Here is a 27,310-nt window from a genome sequence, read left to right as displayed (position 1 = left end):
AAATGTTGAGAACCTCCAGCGGCGTACCTCGTTTGTGAGCACTGTGTGTCACTGCATTAGTGTGTCAGGGATCCAGTTCAGCAGACTTTGTTTTCATATAATCTCCACATCCCACCTTTGTTGTAGTTTACTTGCATCAGGTGTGTTCAGAATCACTTGGTTTTTGTCATAAAGATGACCACCTGAAAGAAACAGATGTTTTTATTAAGTGGATTTTGTATACATATTTTAGCATCATTCTGGTGCCTGGAAAGAGATTGTGTTGCATAATATTGTTTATTTAAGATGGATTAAAAGTAGAATTAAAAATGTTTTGCATATATTTAATTTCACATACAATAATGATAACTCCTACAATAGTGTTCAGTACGCCTATTGCAGGGAAAAATTCAGTCCACAAGGGGTCACTAATTGACAATGATGCAAACAAAGTGACTAGACATAAATCCCCAGTTTTATACTGGGAATATCTAACCACAGGTTTCAAGATCCTTTTTATTGCCTTATGCACAGAAGTTGCATCTTTACTATCTCTTAAATGTGTATGGGAACATAGAATACTCAGTTTAAGAGCTTTAAGTGCTCAAATTAAGTAGGAAGGCACAATGTAAGTTCATTTGCCATTTAATAATAATTGTAGCATTTGCTCCGTAGTCCATATACAGGCAGCTTGTTGGATTTGACAACTTTCATAAGACTAGCCATGAAACCTGAATATTTAATGCATAGAAATCAAACTGAAACTTAAGTATTATGTAACTCTGACATTTGAATTCTCTGTGGGAAGCTTGTCACAGATGGTGCTTGTAGTACAAACAAGTCTTTATATACAAATCATCTATCGGAACAATTTTACTGTTGGTGTTGTAACACTGGTGAGGCTTACCTTTGACTTCCAGGACTAGATCAGGGTTGAGAACATAGCGAATGAAGCCCTCAGGAGTGATGCTCCAGAGGTGGATTTGGTCATCTGGGTCTGGAGTGAGACCCACACGGCTTCCTGCAATTGTCACACTACCACTGGGACTTAGGCAGCACTCCTCCAAGAGCTGGAAACAGAGAGAGGAGTCAGTTAGAGATATTCAAATTACCAGCTGCTAACAGGTAGAATGGTGAAAGATTCATAGATCATATAATATATGATCAGATATAGTGCAGAAAACACCTCTGTTTGACCTGTGGTCACTTTTCTTTAACTCTTTAACATTGTTTTGCTTCTCATCTGAGATTTGACCTTAGGATCTAAGATCTTGATCTTGGTCTAAGGGCTGCTATTCATCAAGCTTTCCCTGACCTTTCTTTATCGTTTCGTTGCGTAATGAAGGTACTGTTACCTTGCAGTGTAGGCGTCCATTCTGGTAGAACCAAATCTGCTCCAAACCATCCGCTTCTTCTGTTTCTTGTATCCGTAGCAGTTTGACATCATCTAAATCCCCGGTCACTGACATCATTAGCCCCGTCTGTCTGTTCCTTAAACGGAAGTGCACTTGCTTCTGCTCGGAAAACACATACCGTACAAATAGTTGGCGCTTCTTCTCAAAACAGGATTCACAGCAAGGGAATTTCAAATCAACTCGACCATGCTCTTAACTATCACAACTAACAGTCAATCAATCAATGCACATGTGTGGTATCTAAAAGTGCAGCTATGAGCATTACCACCATTGTGGTGCAGTAATCTAATACTTTGCATAGCTTCATTGTATACCTGTAAAAGAGGGCGGAGCGATCCAATTTTCTGCCAGTTGCTGTGTTTCCGCCAGTCGAGCACCTCTCCAGGCTTTAGCAAAATCTGAGCACCCCGATAGTTGATTCCCTCGTATAGCACCCACCTGATTTTTTAAGACGAGACAAAAACATAACCAAGGCTCAGATATTCAACAGCAGAAATGAAAACAACACTTCCTTATCAGCTTTTATCGCTGTCTGGGGACTGACAGTCAGTCACCATGAGTGAAAATTTGGCTTGAAAATGCCAGTCCTTGTTTTAATATATTTCAATATCCTCCTTCCTCGTGTGATAGGATATTACAGGATGCTCAAGAGAGCACAGAGACAGGCAGACATAAACAAACATGATTTTTCTATACCTGTTTTCTTTTTCTTTTCTTTTAATAGCACAAACTAGAAACCAAGCCTTCGATGCTGGTAGGTCATTGTTTTATCTTAAGAAATAGCTGAATTCTGAATCCTGGCTTCCATTCAATGCCTAGCAAAAGATAATAACCCTGCTGAGTTTTATAACAGTCCAATTTTGCTTTGAGGTTAGATGTTGCTTTTCTCTCGTTGCTTTATGGCTCATCTCTTCTGCAGCAAGAATGTGCCAGTCCAGCGGCAGCTCTGCCTTACTGCGAGCCCTTTATTTCCTCAGTGTTGGCTCACACCTACAGTCTAAATCTTGCACATCAGCAGCAGGTTTCCACCATCGATCCATCTGTCAGTACTGCCATTCTGCAATATTAGATGTGCTGACCCTGCACTGCATTCAATATTTCTGAATCTGCAAAATGCCATGTTATAGTCTATATGGTACGCCCAAACGAATTCTTTAACTACAGAGGAATCTTTAAAAAATCATCTTAGTTATACCAACAGACATCAAATAAGTACAGGTTGCACAAATAACTATGGAAATGGCACCAGAAAGTTCTGGAAATGTTTTGACATGTTGACTAAAGAGATAATAGCAACTGAATTTGAAATGAAACCAAAAGGGATTAAGAGGTGGCACTGCTGAGTAACAACAGGCCACTGTTGTGTGAGTGAAAAGTAAAGAATTTTATTTAGTGTCACGTGTCGCTTAGCGTTAAAGAAACATTTGGGAGTAGAGCAGAATGAACCTGTTAAACACAAACCACAGGGTATCCTTAGTAACGGCTGGATAACCAAACAGGTCTGAAAAGCACTCACACGCCTCCTTCCACCAGCACAGACTGGACTCTGCCACATCCTCCGGCCAGCTGGAGGTTGACTGATCCGTCCTTTAGGACCACCCTCTTCCCACGCAGACCACATCGCTCAAAAAGAGTGATGGATGGAAGTGAGAATTCCTGCCAAGAGTGAGAGAAAGGACAAGTGCATTAACAAGCGCTGAAAGCTCCAGGTCATACAGGTTGACATTAAGGTTATTTTGAAGTTACCCTGGAAACAGGCCACACTCACACCTTTGTGCTCCCTGGCATTTTCACTCCCTGTTTACTGTAAAAGACAGACTGCCTTCTAAATGGACACTAATGTCATGGGTCAACGCATTTAATACTGGATGGTGATGATGTAGATGATAAGGAAAGAAATAAGCAGAAATGTGTGAATTTTTACCTTCTGATACAAAATCACCATTATTGACAGTTATATATTTTTTTATTTTAACACTTAACAGTTTTGGGATGATTCATCCATTGTTTTTTGACAAGATGTCAAAAAAGTATTAGTTTTATAAATTTGGAAAAAATCAAAGAATTGAACAGCATTTGGGATAAAAAAAACAAACAAACCATATGCCACATGACAGACATGTGTACTTCCCACATCTGCTCAGGTCCGAGTCATTTATCATTAAAGGGTGAAGCCAAAACTCCAAAAGGATGTCCAAGTGGTGTCCAACTTTAGTGCAACTGTGCAGATTACAGGCACTATTCATGCACCCTTCAGACAGACTCTCAACTAGCTTGAAAAACTACAATAGCAATGGATATTTGTCTGTGATGCCTTCAGCTGTCAATTACAAATTAGTTTTTGTAGCTTTGCAAGACCTAAATACTGATGAGAGCTAATTTAATGCTTAATCTCCTCCTTAAAGAGTGTTTCAGTTCAAAAATATATTTAATTCTAGAAAACTTAATGTCTACTCCCAGGGTTTAATGACCAAAAATAACATGTTTCAGTTTTAGGCTGGCAATCTGTAAAAGGGGAGTGAGTGTTAATTTGTTAGAAGAATTAAATTATAGACTTACAAAGCCAATAGTCTGTAGTGACAGGATGGAGGAGCTTGTACTGACACAGCCCATTGATCTCAGGTCTGGGTAGTTTCCCACTTCTAACACATACATCCTGCAAGTGAAGTCTTGGCCCTCAAAAGCCATCCAGCTGCAAGAATACATAAATGCAATTACACAAATATACTGACACACACACAAGAAGAACAAAAGCACAAAAAATGTGCCCGTGTTCTGCACTGAATACGATAGATGATCATTGTGTAAACCTACCTGCACTAAAAAGATTTTCAATTTTAATACTATTCAAGCTTGAAGGTGAACAAGAGCTTTTTACTGAGCTACTGAATTCTTACTTATTAATGGGCCAAAGCAAAATAGCATATTAATATTAATGATGCATTTTATAATATGTAATGCAGGCATATGGCATTTTTTTCTGTTTAGAAAGTGTAACAGTGACAGCCTGAAGCAGACTCTAAATCACAGAAATTGCTTTTTAATGTGACCAATATGCAGTTACAATTGTAGCAGATCACCTTGGCACATCTATCTCTAAAATCTGCTATTGAAAGGCTGTTGCAAAGTGTTTTTAGTGCCAGAGATTCACCTTACAGCCCCGCAGTGTGACAGTTTCTTCACAATGTACAGTATTACTCACCTGCCAGCTAGAACCTTGCAGGAGGCCACAGAGAAACCATCCTGCAGGGAGGTCACATTGTCCTCCAGAGTGAGGACAGAGCCCTTAAAACCTGGATCAGAGAAAAGCTGCACCTGAGGCACACACAGCAAGAAAACAAGACTGAGTCATCCACTCTGAGCTCCTCACCTCCTCGTCACATAATAATTGCAATAACGCTTCAAGATTAGATGTGCTTTCTTTCTTCCTTTTTAAATGCCTACCTTAAATTTGGATGTGTTCTCAAAATCATCCTGAAATGAAAATGAAAAAAAAAAGATTATTGAGACTGATTCACACTGAACCACAAAAGAGAGTGGCGCTGATAGGAAAGGAGAGATGCAACATTGTGGGTGGTATTGCTTTAACTTGTGTGTGTGTGTGTGTGATATGCCCTCCCTCCACTCCGTTTTCCTGGTTTTACCTTTCCTCATGTCTCATTGTCTGTGTTTTTTGTTTTTCTTTAATCTCTGTGTAGTCTGTGTGTGTGTCTGCCTGGGCATTGCACTCCATTCCTGCCCCTTTAATCAACTCACCTCATCCACTAATCAAGCTCCTGTAGCATTCTGTGGCTCGCTTTGGATCGTTCATTCCCTTATGTGAGTCTAACACTACTCCCACTTCTGATTTAGTTTGTTACTCATGTTATGTGACCCTTTGAAGCAACTCTTTGTTTCCGTGTGCATCCTCATCAGCCAGCCTGGCTCTTGCTCACATTGCCTCCAGCAGCCTGGCTTGCTTGTCCTGCTCTCATAACAGGCAGCACGCAGCAGCCAACAAATCCATCTAACAGAGAAACTCGACCGATTCTTTGCACAGTTTGACAAATAATAATCAAATCAAACTCCAGCCGGTCACAAACCGATAGCAGACTGAAAGGCATTCACAAGGTGCAGCAGACACTCTTCAACTCTTCTGCATTAAAAAAAAAAAGCTGGGTCCAATGATGTGCAGGGCTGTCCTGTCAGAGGTATTGACACACATTTTGAACCTCCCTTAAAACCACCATCGGGCCTATTCCCAGAAAAATTTACTGTAACTCGTTTGTACAACCACTAGTCAGTTGATCTAACCTCTGTCATCTCAAAAGCCTTTGAAGGATTGATACTCACATCAAAGACTCCATCCTTTTTACATTTAAACTCTACAGAAATTGTTTACACAAATATCTGAGACAGACCATCTTAACTTTAAAGCCAAATAATTAATTTTTAATGACTCGCCTACTCTAATTGGGACCGATCATTACAGCATTTTACCGAGTCTTGTCTTGTATATGCCTCTTTGTCATCATCCAGTTTGTAACCAAAGCAACTTCACGATGAGTCACTTTTGTGATCTAAGATATTTTTGCTTTCAATCTAATGACAAGAATTTTCCTCTCTCATGCTGGATAAGTAATTTTATTCACATTTCTGCTCTGCTTCATGCTCCCAGAGCTAATCCACTGTAAAGCCTGGTATCTGTCGCGTGTTATCCCTGACATTCATTTTCCTATTTTAAGGATTCCACCTTAAATTTTGATTGTAAAAGTTGCTGGTTACAAGCAGCGAAACCACATGGTGAGTCACACTAGTACCTCAAGAGGAAGTGAAAATTCACCAGCAGTTGTGCAACTATTCCTCGTGCAAAGCTGATGGAGCTAATCGTGCAGGTCAAGCAAACACACTGGCTGCTGCATTGATTAAATGTAAAATATCACAGTCGCCAGACCATCTGTCTAATAACCAGACAATGTTTCCACCCTGTGAGTCACCACTCTTACCAGCATGACAGGCATTGTTGAGCCAACTCTGTGCTGCAGTGCCCCCCAGTCCTCTGGGCTTCCATACAGGCCTTTTTCCAGGACATAAGGCTCGCCATAAAAGCCTGGCTCTTCAAACACAACCCAGCTGAGAACAAAAACAAAAGAGGAGCACCCTTTACTTTTGACATGACATTCTTTTTTCATTTTCATTTCATTTTAATTGGTAAAGAAACAGAGTGTTTGATGGGCCATGGCTGAAACCCACAAGAATTCAGGCACAGTTGTGCTCGTTCAGCAACAACTTGCGGTCAAAATCCAATACCGTCCCGCATGATAGCATCTCAGCAGCTACTCTGTTGAAAAATGTGGCATGTCACGAGTGGCTGTGGGAGTGGGTGTTGCATTTGCAGAACTGTGTGTGTCCTAACGTGCAAGACTGAAAAACTGACAGTTGTCTCCCAGCAAAACAAACGGAACGCAAATGAGCCAATCAAACAGCAGAAGAACATGGGCGAGGCCGCGCAGTCTAATACCAGACTAGCAGCGCAGCAAGAATAACCTTTCAATGTCATGAGAGTCTTTTCTCATAAAGAAGGACGTTATGTTCCACTCCACATTATTAACCATTTTCTTCCTCTCCCTTGGGTAGAAGCAATCAGGAAAGCATGCCCTGCGCTTCATTATTCTCGTTTGCTTCCTGTTTGTTTACTTCTGCATTTTTTTTCTAGCTGATCATACCATAAAGAGAGGTTGAAAGGCAAGCAGTGATGGAACACTGCCACTGCTCATTCCTACAGCATGTGGTTAAAAAAAAAAAAAAAAAAGATGGTGATAAAAAATACCTCAAGGGAATAAAGAATTTCCAAATATAAACAGAATTCCTTGTTAACTAAGTTTAAAGATCTGAGTCTGCCTCCTCCACACTCTCCAAGAAGTCACAGAGTTGTTTCCCACTGCAAAAAGTCTGAGATAGTCCTAAGGTCAGGAACATATGCACGGCAGACTAACCATTAGTGAACGAGGTAATCTGTCTCGACCTGTCAGCAAAGGTGTGGCAGTCATGCAGCCACGCTCCTGAGAAGCAACGAAGGGTAATAAACCACACAAGACTTCACAGGAACTGTAGCCTCAACTAATCATCAAGCTGGCGGGAAGAAAAGCATCTAAAAACATGTAGAGTAGTCTAAGTCGTTCTCCATCAAGGTAGGTAATCAAGCAATATTTGTTAGAACCATACCCAAGCATTTCACCACAAGTCTTGCAGATTGAAGATGACTTGCAAAGGAAAGTGTTTAACCCATTTCTAACAGCCGAAAATAAGTTTTTTCTAAAATACCCCAAACTTTTATTTACCCATAACGATCACAAAACAATAAACCATAATAAGCATGCTACTTACACACCACCGCCGACATCAATAGACTGCGTCTTCATGCCATAGCCCGTCTCATCCATGTTAATAACAGGCACTGAGAGGTCAATGTTCATCCCCAGCTCGCCAAAATCTCTGTCGCTGAACATCTTGAGGTGTGGAGACATGAAATCCTGTGACAAGAATAAAATCATTTTAGGAAAAGCAGACAAACACAAAATCTTGGGTTGAAGATCAAAACAATAAATATGTATGTTAGGAATAAAGTCAATTTACTCTAGGGAGTTATTTTTAAACTGTTATACATTTTTCCAGTCACACCAATTGCAAAGAATATGATTACACAACAGCTTATAGGTTTCTGATGTACTTGCACACCCTGTCCAAAAAATGAAGACAGTATCAGCTTAGGCACGACACGAAATGTAGCTCAGCTGCAATCCTGGCATATCAGCATACCATCTTACATCAGCTGACGTCTCAGGTGATATCCTGATATACATCCAAACAGTAAATCTCATATAGGGTTCTCTATTTAACTTGCATGCACAATTGCACAGCTGCTTTGCAACCCGCCTCTACCACTCCTTTTTCATGCTTCTGATTTAAATAGTATCTTATCTGTTATGACTGATGTCTGCTCTGTTCTTTATGGGAGGTCTCACTGCCTCTATCTTCCCACTTATATACAGGGAGGGGAGGGGAGGTCTCAGAACAGAGAAAGACCAAAAAAATACATTACTGAAGACAGAAAACACAATTATCCTTCGATTAAAGTGGTCCTGACTGAAAAGCTGTTTCTAGACAAAAAGCACCATAATGAAAGCGCCCTTGAGCAAAAACTGCTTTGGGGTAAGATTAATATATTATATGCAAGATGTTGATTTGTTTATAGAATCTGGGGCTTCCAAAAACTGTTTATGCCTTCGACTTTATACGGTTTTTTTGTACATCCAAAAGTCAGCCATGCCCACTGGGGATACAGTGGAATGTATTTCTTTGCAACAGCTTCTTAAAACAAAAAGTTGTTTTTGCTTTCTTTCTGTTTAAAACAATTCCCCAACAAAGACTTGGAAAATTGGCATTTTGTCTACCATTTAATAAATATGTCTCCCTGCTTGCTAATGCTCCAGACTCTTCATAGTCAGTGTTTATGTGAAAGTTTTTGGTCTCAATAGTTTTTATTATATTATATTTTTACATTAGCTTGCAGTCTAAAGAAGAAGAACAAGGTACTGAGCCCTGAATCGACCCCGACGAATCCACTGATGTGTGCATGACAGAGCTAAGCTTTGTCAGAATGGGTGAATGCAGGTTATAGTGTGAAGCACCTTGAATGGTCTTAAAGCCTACAAAAGCGTGCTATTTTTATTTTTCGACAATCAGCTGCAATCTGAATTGTAACCTTCATCAACTCAGAGTGGTTATGCAAAATTCAAGCATCAGTTGGCGGTTGCTATTAATCACACACTGGTATATGCTAAACTCCTTGCTAGTTTTTTAGTGTTTGCAGTACTCACAGACAGTATCGGTCGCAATGACAGAAGTTCTGAGCCGCCCCAGTCACTGCACTCCAGGTACTCTCCTTCCTCCAGGATGTGCTGCTGACCCTCGAACCCAGACTCACTGTAGCCCACCCAGCTGATGCAAGAACCAAAATGCAGCAAAGTCACTGATTAGAGCTAAACTGGTAGCTCCTGATCAAATTATTATATTATAATCATATTACATCAAAATCACTATCTTAGTCTAGAATAAACTTTGCTCCAGAGTAAGAGTGCCATTTAACTCCATCCTGTACAAGCAAAGGGACATGCAGAAGAAGACTCACAATCCTCCAATGATCTTCAAAGAGCTCACGGACTTCAGTTTCATTGTGTCCAGGTCTGCAGGAACATCTCCTTCACTCTCGCAAAAGCTGAAAATTTCACCGTCAACTTCCATACAGGAGCCTTCAAAGCCGGGCTTCTCATATAGAACAGCCTGCATCAAAGAACAGACAGCTTACATGAACACACAGGTTATATTTTATTTCACTTCATTGTATTTCCAAGGAACTACAAACTACATATTAAAAGTCCTATTTGAATGGCACAGTATTAAGACTGTGTGCATCTCAGTGGTTTTTACGTTGTCCAATTGCTGAATGACGCGTTCACCCTAAAAATAATCTGTTTATCTGATTCTCACATTGTTAGCTGTGGAAATTCTCGCTCTTAAAATAAACTGTGGTTAGTGTACTGGAACTTCCGTTACTTTTTGTGGTCTTAAATGAAATAAGCCTACAAGTCAAAAACATTTGGGTACTTGGGCAATGCCTGAAGGCCTTTCATAAACATGCTTTTCCTATATACTCAACACAGATATTACAGTTTGCGGTTAGATTATTTTATAATTTCCAGAATTTAACATTAAATAGCTTTTTCCTTTCTTTTTCTTCTTTTTGAGATCAAACAAAACAGAACTGTGCATACCTTGACTTCACTGGAATTCTCCACTTTGAAACCACCCTGGAACAGAGAAGTCATCATCATTAACAATGCTCTTCTCTAATTATATGCACACAATAGAACACCTGCCAGCAATTACACACATTCATAGTTCAACTAATTTTCTCAAAAATGTTCATAATTCCCTTGGCCTGGTAGATGGAAGGTTGAGCTGAGCTATTGTCTCTGTGGGTAATAACAGTAAACACTGCCTTTGGACATAGAGTGACCCTTCACAATGCAGAAAAGGCAGAAATCGGAATGCCAGCTTTTGGAAATTATTACTGAACACAACATGAAGCTGTGGCTTAAGGGGATGTCAGCAATTTGCATAATTTCAGTTACATTTAATTTAAAGTAAAACTTCTGAACTACTTAAGAATTTGACCTTATGATTGCACTTGGTGAAAAATCAGGCTCATTAATTTATCTGAGGGGTGGGATGTTTGTAACAAATGGCACATCAGTCCAATATGTGTCTGTATCTCCCATAAAGCATAAATCTCAACCTAAGTGAATTACCAGAGGAACAGTGTCAGGAAAATCAAGTCAGAACATTGCTGGCAGTCACCCTGTCTCACATAGTCTTAGAAAAAAACCTGAACAGAACAGAAATAGAAAGAGAGAGTCTTCTTTAGAAGCTTTGCCACTATTGGAAATGCTGTTTGGTGTTGTGCAGGTGAGGGTGCTGCATAATAGAGCTTGCAGGAGGCAGGACACGTCACACACAGTAGCTCGCTGTCAATTCTCTAGATAATTAATTAGCTTCACTATTCTTACATGGGCAAAACTTAACATCCTGACTGTAGCGTATCTGCAAAAACATATGCTACACTCATGACTCATCCTCTGGGAACTATAAATGTCTATGCCATGTTCTCAGCAGGTACTTTCCACAGTAGAAGGATATGTATTTTGATTTGAGACAGGTTTTATGTGAGCTGTCCTTCCTGACACAATCCCATTTATCTGCACTGGGACCAGCACGTGACCTCCTTAAGATTGCCTTTGTGTCTCCTCCCAGAATTGTCAAGGGTCAAATGTGTTAATGAGTGCACCACAGAGCCAGTCTATATCACATTTTAAGTCCATTTACAAAAGCTTTGATGTAAATTTTATCTGCAGGAAGGACACCATAACAAACTCTGGAGATCAGCAGCACTGCTAACATTATAGACTCTAGGATCCTTAAATATGTGTAACAAATTTTATAGCAATTGGCCTCATGGATGCAGAGATTTTACTAAAAAAAACAAAATCTGTATGCTTCATCCTTTAGGGATCACAAATGACTGTTCCAAAGCTTTTGGTTGTGTATCCAGTAGTTATTTTATGCCTGGGACACATTGAGGGAATGATCAAAAGAGATCATTTGTCATTTTAAAATGCATTAGATGTTATACATTACAGTAATACAAACCATTTTAAGTGGTCTAAGAGATCCCACAAAGGGTGACGGGAAACCCCAGGTCTCAGGAAAAGGGTACACTCCTGTTTCCAGGACAGACACCATGCCCTCAAACCCTGGATCACTGAAAAGCAGCCACCTGAAGAAAGGAGGAATTCATGTTATTTCGTCATCAAAAACCTTTATTCATATTATGCATAACAACAAAACTGTTGGTTGTTTTAAAACTAATGTAAGTGAGGACCTTAAATACTTCCATAAAAGAGCTGTAAAAAAATCATTGTCATAAAAATAACAAACTTTCTGTTCCCTCTTTTTCCTCAACACATAAATAAGCAGCAGCTTTTTCAGCTGTGGTATCGGCAGAAGTGACTTATGCTTTTTCCTCAGTACATTAAGCATTGTCAGTTCAAGGCGGCGCTTTATTTGGGTTTAATTCTATATCTACCTCTGCTATGAGCCAAAGAACTAGAGCTAGGAACAAAGGCTATTTGTTTAAGAGCAAAATATCTGGGGAATGGCATGCTTCAATTCAAATCACTTTTCTTCACTATTCATATTTATAGCCCGGGCAGCCTTTGTGAGAACAATGCCCCCAACTTTGGTATTTTAAACCATGGTGTGGCACAGCACAATGCCTCATACCAACAACCAGATGTGAGTCTCTGTCAGGAAAAATACACCCAGCTCATTCAGTCAGGACTAAAAAAAAAGTGATTACCAAGAATTTATGTCAACCTTAACTTGCTAAATCCACAGAGTCTATCTGTTCAGTGAAGTCAACCGGGATTACTGCACGCAAAACACAACGCTACATCTGCTGAGCAGCTGCCTTCACTTGTCACAGACAGACAGGAGAAGCTACAGTGGCAGAATTTGCAATTATGTGTCGAGATGAGCTGGCATCTGACAGCAATTAGTTTTGTTTTTGCTGCTGACAAATGCTGAAAAAAATCCTGTGCATTAAGTATTGTAGGTAAGTCAACAATACTCGCTTTACAGGAAAAGCTCTAACTAACAGCATTCATTCCCTTCTGCTGTAGGGCACAAAATGTACTGAATAGCTACACCTATAACCAAGAAAAACATTCTTGTGCCATTTGCCGAATTCTCTCCACACTTTTGTCTGTTTCTCACTTTCTGTCAATTGCTCCTCCTCTACTCCTCTGCTTCCCATGTGTCCCAACTCCCACTCTCCCTCATTTCTAACATGCAACAGCAGGACAGACATTCCTCGGCGGGCAAATGAATGAGAGTTAAACCGAAGCCCAATATAGGCACAGCGGAATGTAGTAATGATTATTATCACAGTTATTTCTCAGAGCAAAACACAGAGAAGATCTTATTAAAGAGACAGCTCTGATTTGAGCGCAGCAGGTAAGAGCTCATCAAAAGGAAAAAAAACAACATCACTGAGAAGGACTGAGATTGTCTCATTTTCTAAAAGGTGCATTTCTTGTATCTTTATGGACTACATGCATAAAACAACAATACTTACACCCCAGAGTGCACTTGAATGGAAGCTGTACTCAGTGGGATGCCGAATGAGCCAGTTTCTATTGTGTCGTCGTGGTATGGTGTTACTCTGCCGTGGCCTTCGGGTTCAGTAAACAGATCAATATGGGGGATGCTGTAATCCTACAGAGGGGGTGGGGAGGAAGAAAAGCCATTATCAGCAGTGGTCCACACAAGATCTTCAATAATTCCTCCCAATAAATCCAAGGAAGATCTTAACTAGCTGACTTTTATTCTTTTCTGCTCTGGAGTCTGGATTGAATATCAATAAAACAATGCAGTCTGTTAGCTACATTTCAGATCCAATGTGAGGTGAAGATAATGTCGGTACTGAAGACCATGCAAGGCGGAGTTAGTGTACGCACCCTGACAGCAAGTCGAATAGAGCCGATCACCATTGGCGGGCTGTTGTGCGGTTCTGTCCCCACTTGAGGTTCTGCCCAATCGTTTGCCAATTCCATGTTCGCCTCCTCCAAGGCGATGGTGCGGCCCTGAAAGTCAGGCTTCTCATACAGCATCCAGCTAGTTATGAAAACATAATCATCATAATCCCAATCAGATAGCTAATGATCAAGGTTAACAACTGTGGATTACATCACTAATTCGACAATTTTGGAAATACACCTATTTGGTTGCTCGTTGAAAGCTACATGAGTGAATCAATATCGTTCTCCTGCTATTTTAAGAATACACCTGGCAGTTGGTTAGCACAGCTGGCTCTAACAGCTCCTCTTTAGCTCACTAATTAACACATTGCTTCTTCCCCGATTTCATTGCAAAGTGGAAGAACAACACATCTTTGCAGAAAGTCTGGCAGCCACGCTGTGAATGAGATGAAATCTGTGTTTTTAAAAGGACAAGGCAAGAGCTTGTTACAGTAGTCCTTGCTGCTGGAACAGAGGGCGCTGTACTTTTTAAGTCTTGCTATTTGTTGAATATGATAAAATGCTAATTTAGTGTATCTTGATGTAGCCGCTGAAGGTCAGATCTGAACACATTTCTAATTTGAATTTTTCCTTTATCATTTTAGCACCAGAATCAAGCTGTGCTTTTCTTCCCCAGCACAAAAAATTTGATTTTTTTTTTCAACGTATATAAGTGTCAGCATTTTCAGAAAGTGCATTTAAATGTCATTCTTTTTTTTTAGACAGCATCATTCCAAACATCTACCTTGAATATCAAAAACAGTATCTGACCACTGCAAAGAAGTATAAAGAACTACAAAGCTAAGAAGTGCAAGCCAGAGGATGCACCTGCACACACACAAGCACATGGCTGGTGTTTGGCACATTCCTGCAAATGGTATTACACACTTCCAGTAATCCACAGGTGCCTGGACCACGTCAAGAAAAGCAGGAATGGTAAGGGTAAAAAAGGGACTGATAGCAAAGAAAATATGAATGTAAAGCATGCAGGGTTCTAAATAAATAATAAATAAGTTCGATTATCAAGTAAGACTCTCTCAGTGCTCATGCTTCATTAAATTAGCTTGGTGTAGAGCCTCAACAAGAGATTTTGGCATCTCAAAACCACATGACACCAATTAAAGCTATACGGGGCATTTTCTTTCCATCATCTGACATTTTGGCTGAATATTTGTTACTTACCACCCTCTAACAACCTTCACAGATATGAAAGGCGAGAGCTGCAGAGATGTAGCATCTGGCATATCCCTGTAAATCTCATATGCCTGGCCACTGAACTGAGGTTTTTCAAACAGCACCACCTGCATAGAGAAAAGAAGGACAGTGTCAAAAAAATAAAAAAAGTAAAAAACATCAACACATCAACCATGAAGAGAAATAATGGCTTAATATTATAATGCATTACTTGCTAAATCTATTACATTAAGCAGGATTCAGTGAGTGCAAGGACATCCCATTTTACTCTCTCCTTTTCATGCTACAGTAGAAGCAAAAAAACTTACAGGTATATAATTACTTCAACTACCAGGACACCATAATTTTAATAAAAAACATGAATTTGAACGTTTTTGTTTTTAAAGCCAAACAGAAGCTTGATAGTTATGAATAATGAAGGAGTAAACCACAGTTGTGGAAAAAGCAGCTTCTCTAGAAACCTCTTTGTTATGTTTTGTTTGTTAATAAGCCTGCTTAAAATTCTAAATCTTTACATATATTCTCTTCTGTTTGTTTTGGTTAATCCCAGTCGTCATAGTTCAAGCCCCTCCAAAGGCAACACAGGAGGTAAACCGAATTAATGAACACCTAATATGTAGGAAAGCAACTACAAATGTTGAGTGCCCCGGGAATTCCTCGTTCCTTGTAACAACTACTAATGAAGTTCTGCAGTAATGAAAAACCACAGGATCTGCACTACGTTGGCAGAACTGAATTCTGTGATTGCACCCAGCTGAGCAATTGCACAAGACTTTTTTTTTTACTCTGTTTACCCACGAGAACACCATATGAAAAGCAGATGTTTTCACAGAACAGAGACTTGTCTGTTCAGATTCCTCTCTCCCATCTTGTTTCTATTTCATGATGGTAAAGTTGTGCCTACTGTACCTTTCCAGGGCGTTTGTGAAATCCCTTCACAGTTCTTATCTGGAATGCAGAAACACATAGTTAAGATCAAAGTAAACATCTCGACAATACAAAAGAAATTGATATGAATTAGTTTGTGAAGAAGCTGTGCCTATGACCTTTCAGTTTTACTCCCAGGGACATAGTGGGCATGTGGAGAAGACATTCCTCTCATTTCATATCTAAGCACCCAAAACCAGAGACCAGCCAAAACCAGAGTGCAATCAGCGTAAGCTCGTGATGTTGATTGCACAAAACGGCAGTAAAATTAAACTAAAAAACAAAAAATCAACAGCAACTAGAAACATCAAGTCCAGACTTTTGATTATAACTGATTTATAATTTACATATTTCACGCTGTTTTGTCGCACTCCCTCTCGAGGTTCATGCTCGGAAACGTGTTATATCTATGTATCATTAAATATCTGAGCCTTCTCTTATATACTCAGTATTGAGAACTGTCAATTGAATCTAATAAACACTTTAAATACTGTAATATACCAGCTTGGGCTTTGTAAAAACAAGCTTTTACCATTTACAGAGAACAGAAATCGTCATACAAATTCCCTTCAGCTCAATTCAGCTTTATTTATGCAGCCATTGGCCACTTTGTTAGATACACCTATTCAACTGGAAATATATAGTCAGTCACATGACAGCAACTAATTGCATGTATACATGTAGACATGGTGAAGACAAACCAATAAAGTTCAAACCGAGCATTAGAATGGAGAAGAAAGATGATTTAGGTGACTATAAATGTGGCATGGAAAGACGACACCAGGTCTGATGAGTCTCAATTTCTGCTGCAACATTCAGATGGAAGGGTTTGAATTCAGTGTAAACAAAATGAAAGCACTGATCCATCCTGCCTTATATCAACACTTCAGGCTGCTGGTGCTGTAATGGTGAGGGAGATATTTTCTTGACACACTTTGGCCCCATCAGCACCAAACGAGCTTCATTTAAATGCCAATGTATTGCTGTGTATTGCTGCTGACCATGTCTATCCCTTTATGACCAAAGTGTACATCCAGTAGAGTACATGTACAGTTGACAAATCTGCAGCAACTGTGTGATGCTATCATGTCAACATGGACCGAAATCTCAGAATGTTTCTAGCACCTTCCTAAATGTGAGATTTACATCAATTCTGAAGGCAACATGGTGTTTAACCAGGTACTAACAATGTGTACCTAATAAAGTGGCCGGTTACTTCTGAGCAGATTAACTTTTACATGGACTCCACTGGAGCAAATTCCAGACACAGTGTTACTGAGAATAAGAAAGCTTCCCTACTTGTGATGACCAAAAAAAAGAAAAGAAAATGTAATTTTTTCCATGAAAACCATATGTGGTGTAGCTCCGAAAATAGAAATAGCATCCAACTCTCTTACCAGCACAGCAAGCTTTCTTGTATCTGGCTTGTCAGAAAGTAAGAGCTGATACTTATGTGCTTCAAAGCAATCCACAACTTTAATTTATGACAATAAACCTTTTATTCATCCTTCAATAAAATGTTTGTAATGAATGCAGAACACTTACATTACTTCTAAGTACTCCCTGTGGCTGAGCCGGAGGCTGCTTTCGTTCGGGGAGGGTTGGTTGTTTTGTTGGAGGAACAACAGGAAAGCATGGAGCAGCAGTGTCAGGAAGCACCGGACCTGGCTTTGCAACGCTGTCTGCTTCATCTCCAGCAACAGGAGTGGCCATTTTCTTAATTAACTGGTGTGTAAAAAGAAAACGATGGAGTAAGGATAAATGTTTTTAATGTGTTTGCTTATGAAATATGCTGTGGCAACGTCTACTGTGGTTTATTTACTAAAGTGCCATTTCCATGTCTCTCCTGTCAGTCGACAGGAAAGCAGAGTTCTGTGCTTTAGCTAAATAGCTTTGCTATGCTTCAACTCTGCTGAGCTTGCTAGTTACATTGTGTCTCTGTGCTAAAAGGACAACTACACTGACACTCACAACTTTTAGTTACATGCAGAAAAACTAACCTCTGGTTTGACTTGATCCTGTCCTTGTATGCTCTGTACTGGCTTTACTTGATCTCTTGGGAGGTACTTCTCTAAATAGTCAGGCAGTTTGATGTCGTTAAAAGAAGGAAGTGGAGGACCTGAGTCACTAACCACAGCCTCTGCAGCACGGGTTTCCTCTTCACTCTGCTTGGCTAGAGTGTCTTTGATTGAAGCTGTGGCTGACGGGCTTGGTGTGGGTGGCTGGGACGAAGGTGGAGGGCTCAGCTCGGAGGCTGCAGTAGGCGATACGTTTCCTGAGCCAGTGCCCTCTGACTCGGCTTGAACTCCATTTCTCTTTCCTCTGTAAAGGGAGGTGAGACTACTCAGAACGCAGCTCCCCGCCAAGCGAGACTTCACCTTGATTTGATCATCTTTCTGTTCCTTCACGTCCTCCTCTTCCTTGACAGGGGTTTTGTCCCTGAGGCGAGAGTGTGTGTCTAGGCTATTAAGCAGCATGCTCTTGTCTGCAAAGCTAACCCTGGCAGGCTTCAGGACAGATTTTGTATTTGTGTTTGAGTTCTTGGAAAAAAGGGTCAGTGATGTGTTTATGGAAAACTCAGGCTTTTTTCTCAAGCCAAATGTAAACTCCTCTGGGTCAAAAGTCTTCTCAAAGCGGTCCTCCTTAATGGCTGGCATTGCAAATGGGGGCTGAGGTGGTCGGAGGTGGTTGTGCTTCCGTGGTGGGAGGGAAAATGGGGCACAAAGTTTCTTGATTTTCTCAACAAAATCATGGTCATCTAGCTCGCCAGGAGTGTCCAGAAGATTGCTCTCACTTCCAGAAGAAGTCAGCTTTTGCTCCTGGACTTTATGTTTCCATTTGGGGAAGTCCACATCCAGCCAGCTAGAGGGGGCATCTTGCTGTTTCGAGGAGTCATCTGTGCCTAGACCCTGTGGCAATTGGAACTTCTTCAAGGATGAATGCTGTATTGAGCCTGGGATCAGCCTGTTAGACTCTGGGGAAGTGGGTGCTTTTGAAGACCGTCTCAGATTGTTATCAACAGGCTCCTTTTTAACTGGCTTGACTTCTAAATGTGTGGAAATGTCACGATTGATATGAGATGAAACTTCATTCACTGGCAAATGCAATCCCATCACAGCTGAATTCTCAGTCACATTCACTGCGTGGCTTGCAGCAGTGCTATCAGGGCGGCTCTTTGTTATGTATTCAGCATCCCTGAGTGGTGTAATATCGCTGCCATTCTCTATATTTTTTGATTCATCAGACAGTGTGTGGCTGGAGGCTGGTTTTGTCATATCTCCAGAGGTACTGACTTCTGAGGTCACTGATTTGACAGTTGAGCTTTTTTCCTGATCTTCCTGCCCACCTCTCTCTGTGTTTGCAGATTTGCAAACAGAAGTAGAAGAAAGCTCTTCCACATATGATTCTTTGTTTTGCCCATGTGTCATGTCAGTGAGTGAAAATAGAGTGTCATTAGAGACTTTTGCCTTCACTTCCTCACTGGCCGTAGCTGCTTTGGTAATAGGATTTGTGCTGGAGAACTCTGAATCATTAGCTCCATGTGTACATGAGTCATCCCGTGAATTCTCTGCTTTTTCCACAGATGCAGAATTAGGCTGTGCAATCACCACTGGCTCTCCTTCTGTTCTGGGGCTTTCTGCAGAATGAGTCTGCAACTCAGAAGGCCCATTTATAAGCGTCTCTACCTTCCCAAGCTCTTTATCACTCTTGGCGCCACTCACAGCCTCATTAGCCTGGGTGATGGTACAAACAGCAGCTTTTTCTGAAGGTGCAGTCACCGACTGACTGAGATGTTGTGTTTGAGCAGGGAGATCTGATGAGCCGCTGCTCTTTTCTGACTGAAAAGCTGGTTCTGGTTCTTTAGTTTCTGGTCTTATTATGTCTTTAACCAGTTGTGTCTCCTCATTTTTTTCAGGATTTTTTCTTTCATCATCCCTTGCAACACTTTCCTCTTTCCCTGTGATCGCCTGCACACTGTGTGAAACCTTGGGCTTTGCGGCACTTTCATCTAGAGGCAGGCGCTGCTGTGGTTTTTCTTTAACTTTCTCCTCAGTCTGATTTGTTTTCTCACTCACCACCTTCTCTAATCTCACCACATCTGCAGGTTCAGCTTGAGTTATTAGTTCTGTGTCCTTGTTTTGAGGTTGCTGTGTTTCTTTTTTACTAGGCTTCTTCCTTTTTTCTTTATCTTTTGACTCAAGTTGCACTGAAAATTCTTTATCTAATTTGGGAAGTTTAACAGGTGACTCCTCCTCCGCTGCAGAAGGCTTCTCAATAGTTGGTTCAACCAAAGGTGATTGGGGGGAAACTAAAGGTTCTGTGACTTCCACAGAAGCCTTTTTTCTTTCCATTTTAAATGTCAGACTTTGTCTCTCTGCTTCTTCCTCTTTTTGGGGTAAATCAATGGAGTCCTTGTTAGCGGGCACCTTTGTTGTGCTGCTACAAGCAGCAGTATCAGGTTCATCTTTGCTGACAGATGGTTGAGGTAATCCTGCTGGTGTGTTTACTGACTGGTGAATATTCACCTTTTTAAATGAAGCATCTAACTGCTTCTCCTGTTTATCGGATACCTCCACTTCCTTTTTAAATTCCTTCTGCTGGCTATCGCTCAGTGGCTGTTCGTCAGATTTTCTTCTTTGAACTTGAGATGGCTCTTTTCCTGAAAGCTTTTTGGGAGAAGAGGCAGTCTCATTTATTTCATCACTCTTATCTGGCTTTGTAGCGGTGACCTTTGACTTACTTGCAGAGCACTCTGGTTTGTTTTGAATGCTTGGACTGATGGGACTGGTTGGGTCTCTATTTTTCCGTCTTTTAGAGCGGGAGCCTGTTCTGCTAGGGCCTTTGGGAGATGGGCTACTGTTATTGGTCACTTCTTTGGAATCGCCTAGTTCTTCAGCTGGAGGATCTGTTTCAGCGCTGTTGGGTTTCGTACCTTGATCTATTGCTTCTGAGACCACCGTTTCCTTTGTTTTCCAGTCTGTTTGTTGTACTGTGGGAATGGACGTGTGCTCCCCTAAAGGAGTCGTATCTCGTCCTTCTGGTTTTAGTGCTATCTTTGACACTGCTTTTGTCTGTATCAGCTCTTTTGTATCCAGTTTACCTTGACTGTCCAGTTCTGGAGACTTTGACGTAATGTCTGCCACAGACGAGGTGGATTTGTGAGACATTCCTTTCACGGCCGGTGTTTGAGGCTGCACAGGTTTATCCTCCGACACAGACGCGTCTGTTAATTTCTGCACTCGCTCCCTGATGGTCATCAGCTTTTCCATGACAGGTGGCTGCTCCGTGCTGTAGCGTTCAGCTGATCTTGACCTCTGATCAGACGCAAGAAAATCCACTTTCAACCGCTCGGTGGGTTGTCTATTTGGAGACACATCAGCACTCCTCGGGATTCTGAAGGGCTGCTTGTGGCCACCCGTAGGTTGTTGCTGCTGCTTCTCAAAAAGGCTGATTTTATCCGCAATCCTGGCAGTCGTTGGCTTACGCTCTTCATCAGCCTTCTTTGGGGTGTGTACTCTGTGCAAACAAGAGGTAAATATATCAAAGAACCTCTGAATTTAAAGTCATAATCCATTTATGACCCACCACACCTGCCATAGAGATTTCTATTTGTTAATCACTTAAGAGATAAGAATAACCTGATCCATTTTTCACGTCCTCTATATGTTATGAAATCAGTCCTTAGAGCACAGCACTGATCTTTGCATTATGAATCATGGCGTTGTTTCACTGTGGATACAGTGAAGCAATGCTGCTTTTCATCTAAAGCTGTAGCCTGCTCTTTTACCAAAGCTGGAGCTAGCATAAGTATCTGCTAATAAGGGGATATCGATGAGTTAAATATTCAGCCTTGACCCTCAAAAACAAACAAACAAAAGATAGCATTTTAAGTGAGGTTTACTTATTTAGTTACACTTACTTTACTTATTTTAGTGAGCGTTACTGAAAGACTGATAGATGCATGTGGTGATTAGCCAGTGTTCTATCTATGTAAATCAAACACTTTCACTCCTAAATTCAACTTACCTGCCGTCATTCTCTGTTTTGGGTGTATCCTTTTCGTCACCTTTGGTATTCTTTAATGCTGCATTCCAATCCTTGTTATCTTCAGCTGGACTTTTCTTTGGATTCAGACGAACATGTTTTGTAAAAAGCTTCACCTCACTCTGAGAAACCTTAATGCTCCTGCGTTTGGACTCTGGTGTCTCTGTCTTCCTTTCTACTCTATAAAAATCGTCATCGCCCTCCATGTCTGCACCTTCATCCGCCACACAGTTCAAGTCTTGGAGGTTGTCCAACTGCTTGACCGTGGCGGGGCAGGAAGTCTTTCTTTCCCCTCCTTCAGGTGAGGCCTGTGAGGTGGGGTTTTGCTCGGAGGAGGAGGAGTCTTTAGGTGCCTCACTTTTGCTCTTTAGACTACTCACTAAGTTATCTGACTTAGGGAATCCCTCTGAGGCAGGTTGTGCAGTTGGAGGGATTGTTTCCGCAGGAGCTTTCCCTCCATCGCTCTGAGAGTTTTTCCTTCTTCTTCTGGCTGAGTTTTTACGCCCCATGATGTCTTCTTCTATTTGTTCTTGATCTGGTTCAGGCTCTAACTGTGAGTCTTTGTGGGATTTTAGTGGCACTCCTACTAGTGTGCCGTAATAATCCTGTGCCCCAGCAGCAGGCCTCGCATGTGTTTCTTTGTTCTCTGCACTTGAGCTAATTGCTAAATGAAAACTTGGTGATGACTTTGCCTTAGGGAGGACTTGAAGGCTTTTTGTGAGTTTGGTGCGGACAACTTCCTGCCCAGCACAACTGTTCTCACCACACTGAATCACACTCGTTTCCTCCAGGTACACATGGAGCTTCTTGCCTGTCTGGGCCTGTGCTTTTCTCTGGGCCTGAGGCTGGGTGTGGGCCTGGTCAGAGTACCATGCCACTCCCTGTTTAGTAGATGAATAGAGATGTGTCAGATGGCTGTCATTCCTTTCAGGATTCCCACTTGCTGAAGTACGTTTGTTGCTCTCCTCCCTGTCCTGTCCTGTTGTCTGCCTACTGCACTCCCAAAGCTCCTCCTTTTTTGGACCTCCTACTCCCGTCTCAGTGCTGCACACAACAGGGCCGTCTCTGTGGGCAGACTGCGTGGCGTTCTCCTCGTCACAAGGGAAAACGCCTCTGAAGAAATCCTGAAGATGGGGATTCTCCTCCTCTTGCTGCTGTTCTCCAGCCCAGGGTCTCACAGTCTCCTCACTTTCCACTTCTCCCTCTGACTTAAGAGTGTGATCGCCAGTTGAGGGGGCATTTTCAGTAGGAGTCTTCGGAGCCTTTCCCCTCCACGGAGAGAGCCAAGTGCCAATACGACCCAAGACTCCAGTACTTGGCTGGTCTTCGGGGCTCTCAGACTAAAGCAAAGCACAGAAATAACTCAAATAAATGTCAGCTTCAAAACGTAGCTGCAATTTGCAAACATGCATATTTCCGGTGAATATGCGCAGAATTTAGATAACATGACAGTAATACAAACTGTCTAAATGGACAAAGCAAAGGAGTGCAAGCTGGAGATCCGAAGAAAATATAAGTGAGGGTTTCCTGTTCATTGAGATTTATTTATTTTTTAGTACAGCCATGCATCTCTCAGCATAGCAAAGACATGCAAGGGTGCTTATAACCTGTAAGCTTACCGTAGAAAATACCATATCATTCAGACCCTTTATGTAGGCTGTGAACATGATTTTGGTTTAGAACAAAAACTCCTACAGAGCATAAAACACAAACAAAATCATTCCACCAGGACAAACAATAGCAGTGTGAAAGAGCAGAAAAAACATCACATGGATCAATCACTTTGACAGATCCATACATAACTCTCTAATTTGAACCAGACACTCTTGGCCGTCATTTCAAAATCGACTTACCCTGAACTTCACATGGAAGAAAAACTTTGATCTCGACTTCAAAATGTAAACCGCTGCTTAAAAATCTTCTCTAAGATGTTTGTCTAGCTGATGGAGAAGCTGCGTTTAGTCCCCGTTGCTTGCAGTAAAGCATCCACAACTGTAATAAGAGCGCGGCAGAGTGTGGCTTTGGAGATGTGCGTGATATTTTGAAGTTCCAGCCCCTCCATCAGAACGCGCGCAGCCCAGAGCTAAAAGCGATGCTTTCAAGTGCTGCTCGTACACATCTTCCAACATGCAAACATGAGCGGCCCGATGAAGCCGGTTTGTCAACAGCTGTTTTTTTTCCCACGTCAGCAGCTCAACCACAGTTTCATTTTGCTGGTATTTAGTTTGGCTTAAGGCCAACTTATAGCATCAGATATACGTTGAAATGATTGGCTATATGACTGGCTGCTATTAGCAGTTTAAAGCTTTAACTAACACTTACTGGAATACCTTTAGTTATAATAGGCTTAGTAACTCCCTCCAAGTCAAACAAAATCAGTTTGTTTGTTTTAAATTAAACGTGTTATTTTTTCAACTTGTTAAGTTAAGAGAAGCGGTTTGTGGGGGCAAGAAATGCTAAAGATAGATATAATTAGCCATTCACTTCCCCTTATCCTTTTTTAGGGTCGCGGGGGACTGGAGCCTATCCCAGCTGTCTTAGGGCAAGAGGCAGGGTATACCCTGGACAGGTCGCCAGTCTGTCGTAGGGCTTACACATAGATACAGACAACCATTCGCACTCACATTCACAGAGTTTCCAAATAACCTATGCCCACTTACTGCATGTCTTTGGACTGTGGGAGGAATGCAAACTCCACACAGAAAGACCCTGACCTGCTGGCGAAATTGAACTCAGGACCTTATTGCTGTGAGGTAATAGTGCTAACCACTGTGCCACTGTGCTGCCAGATTTAATTAGCCTATCTTTTTTATTTCATAATGATCACTGGAACAAAAAATTATGTATTATTTACATGATTTCCCCAGTGTATATATAAAGCAGTCACGTCTTCTGTTGACGGCCTTCGCATAAGTTTGACTGTTTGCCTGTTATCGACCATGTCATGACTCATATTTCACATATTTGTAATATCACTGTAAATGCTTAGGAAAAAATCGCAGCATAGTGAACAGTTTTTATCCCAGAGCCATCTCTTAACTTGACTTATCTCATCCTTGAACTCGACATACTTTCACCCAAACGTTAAGCAAAACAAATTTTGGAACTTGTGGCATAAATGTGCTGAATATTTCTAAGGGTAAAACTTAAAAAGCAATATTTTAAGTAGTTATTCAATGAATGTTGCTTTTAATTCCATTATGTATATTGTTGCACAGGAATAAAATGACATTACTTATAATACTTGGAGTTTTTGAAAATACTTTTTTAAAATCATTTCCTAGTTGACTACTCTCTGTTTTTTTATGCTTTTTTTTGTCCTGTGATGGTCATAAGTTTATATTTTTCTAATTTCTTCTTGACTTTTTGCACTTTCAGGAACAGTTGTTACACTGTAACAACTCATCAGCTGATAAAAAAAAAACCATTCACTCATTTGTTTATTCAGGCACTCCTTTGCTGTCCAAGTTCAGGATAGGATTGGAAATACGCAGTAGCCACGTGTCTCATTGTTTAACATGTACTGATCTAAAGAAGCAGAAGAAGAAAAAGAGCAATTGTCTCATCTATTGATGCAGTGTATCAGTGTCTCAGTATACATTTTACTGTGGGCTATTTGTTGCTGTTCTAAAGAAACAATGCAGTACATCCACAAGTTTGCTGCACTGCCGCAGGAGAATGAAAAATAAGTATACGCACTCATTCCATTCACTGAATGAGCTTATTTCCACTGAAAGAACTCAACATGAAGAACACTGAAATAAAATTACAAAACACCATAACATATAAGCACTAAGTAGCAAGTATGTATAGGATACCTAAATGGTGACAATGCACAAGAAAGAAAGAAATCTCATTATGTAATATAAGAGAGGCTTGTTGATAAATGAGTGTAGATTGCTTTGTGATTTTACAAAATTTACAAAATTTTAGTGAGGTTAAAATGTCATATTTCAAAGAGCAAAAGCAGTAAATTGATAATCTGGATGAGTGTTTCCTTTCCAAACTCTTACACCTAGACCAAAATTAGATCTGTTATATTTCAAATAGGTTATATTTGACAGATATGAGCATTTCAGACTGAAATTAGATTCTGTTTTGAGGAAGTGACAGCTGTTCTGTAATCATTAATTAGCTGATGTGTGTGCAGTTCAACATTCCGACATTTTTCTTAACAACTGAATGCAGCACGAGGCCTTGCCCAAACAAAGTTTTTCAGCGGAAATGACGCACCGCTCATGTGGGTTTCAGAGTCTGCTGAAAGTCGTTTTTTCTTTTTTTCCTAAATTTCTCTTCTTTTATTTGGGGAGAAGTTCAAGTCATTCTTTCCATGCTGCTCAGTCGGGGAACTTAACCATTAAACCACTCCTGTCTGGGTAACTCAGGATTGTTTTGATTTTTTAAAAATAATAATAATAATGAAGCAGAGCAACTAGAAGCCACGTTGTAGCATGATGAATTTTAAAGAAAGCTCGATTTTCTCTACTTCTAATGCTCATACATAATCCACCCTGCCCGGGGGGACTGGCCGCGAATCACTGGTTTAAACACTGCACATGGGATTAATTTATGCGTTCACATTTAATGTCCCATTTTGTTTTTACTATAGTATTATCATAACGGGTATACCCCTTACAATGGTGGTCAGACAAACACGAAAAGTAAAGCATCAACCGTCACCACGCTATCATTAAACCACCTTAAACGTTGTTTTCACTACTTTTAATTACCATAACGAAGTCTACCAGAACTACAGTTCATAAGATTAAAGCAAATGTGGCCTAGAGGCTTTAGAGTGTTACTTAAACTTTCAAACCGTCTCTACTGAAAAGCCCACAAACCGCAACTTAATTTCTTTACAAGCACGCCGCCACAGACAGAGCGAGATCTTACCATGATTACAGTGTTTCTCGTGGCTCTATGGGGAACAAACCGGTCAAAGGTAGCCCCCTGGAATAGCCCTCATAAATGAAGTCTTTCAGCGTGCTGTGCCGCTTCTCTCAGGTAACTCTAACCTCCTCAGACATGCCACTATGCAGCGGACTAACTAATAAATATTCAGTGCAAGCTTAACAGAAAAGAATTTCAAGGCTAACTTTTGCAGTACGCCAGATGCAATTGAGTCTGCAACTTTTGAAGTGTTATTTTTTTCCCATGGTAAGAAGGGGAAGGACGCAGCTGGAATCTGCCCCAGCTAGGTAACACCCCGAGGCTTTGAGCACCATGCCACAACAGCTATGTCACTGCGTTGTGTAACGGCTGTGTATTAGGCTGCATGCTGTGAGATAGGCTCCCCTAAAAGACCCGTCTGTGGGGTTTTATCTGCTTTAGGAAATACCAGCATGTTCACATCCACTAGGTGGTTTGCACTACCTTATTCTTTCCCTTTCTTTTGCAGAATCTTTGTGTTACTGTAGACCCTAGCTTTAAAACCAGTGCTAGTCCTTGCATGCCGGACCCTTTTATCTACACATAACAAGCTCTGTGTACACACGACACATCAAAAGGCATGCATGGCATTAATAAATACATGCAAATGCATTCCTCCTCTTGGGTTGTCTGTTTCCCATGACT

At 40.9% G+C, this 27,310-nt stretch overlaps 1 protein-coding gene across 3 annotated transcripts; it reads right to left on the bottom strand.

Annotated features, from left to right (window-relative positions):
* Positions 1 to 84: 84 nt before the first annotated feature.
* LOC113037318 (uncharacterized) lies at positions 85 to 26,904 on the bottom strand. 3 transcript variants are annotated; one of them, XM_026194269.1, is made up of 22 exons: positions 26,630 to 26,904; positions 21,719 to 23,076; positions 17,692 to 21,208; positions 17,237 to 17,416; positions 15,674 to 15,712; positions 14,753 to 14,871; positions 13,511 to 13,667; positions 13,129 to 13,268; positions 11,643 to 11,769; positions 10,208 to 10,243; positions 9,565 to 9,716; positions 9,254 to 9,374; positions 7,761 to 7,906; positions 6,380 to 6,506; positions 4,839 to 4,868; positions 4,597 to 4,709; positions 3,954 to 4,086; positions 2,911 to 3,050; positions 1,709 to 1,832; positions 1,335 to 1,493; positions 887 to 1,049; positions 85 to 182 (listed from the first exon to the last, which is right to left on the bottom strand). In XM_026194269.1, exons 1-22 carry the CDS (start codon positions 26,630 to 26,632, stop codon positions 94 to 96), a joined length of 7,173 nt encoding a protein of 2,390 aa, XP_026050054.1. In that variant the 5' UTR covers positions 26,633 to 26,904; the 3' UTR covers positions 85 to 93. The 3 variants fall into 3 exon arrangements, with proteins under 3 accessions (XP_026050054.1, XP_026050053.1, XP_026050055.1); XM_026194268.1 differs by lacking the exon at positions 26,630 to 26,904 and adding an exon at positions 23,356 to 23,558; XM_026194270.1 differs by lacking the exon at positions 26,630 to 26,904 and adding an exon at positions 23,356 to 23,558 and having other exon boundaries at positions 17,824 to 21,208.
* Positions 26,905 to 27,310: the final 406 nt, after the last annotated feature.

Source organism: Astatotilapia calliptera, chromosome 15, assembly GCF_900246225.1.
Source record: "Astatotilapia calliptera chromosome 15, fAstCal1.2, whole genome shotgun sequence".
Classification (NCBI taxonomy): Eukaryota; Metazoa; Chordata; class Actinopteri; order Cichliformes; family Cichlidae; genus Astatotilapia; species Astatotilapia calliptera.
Note: the sequence above shows the minus strand (reverse complement) of the source record. Positions and strands in the feature narration are given on the sequence as shown.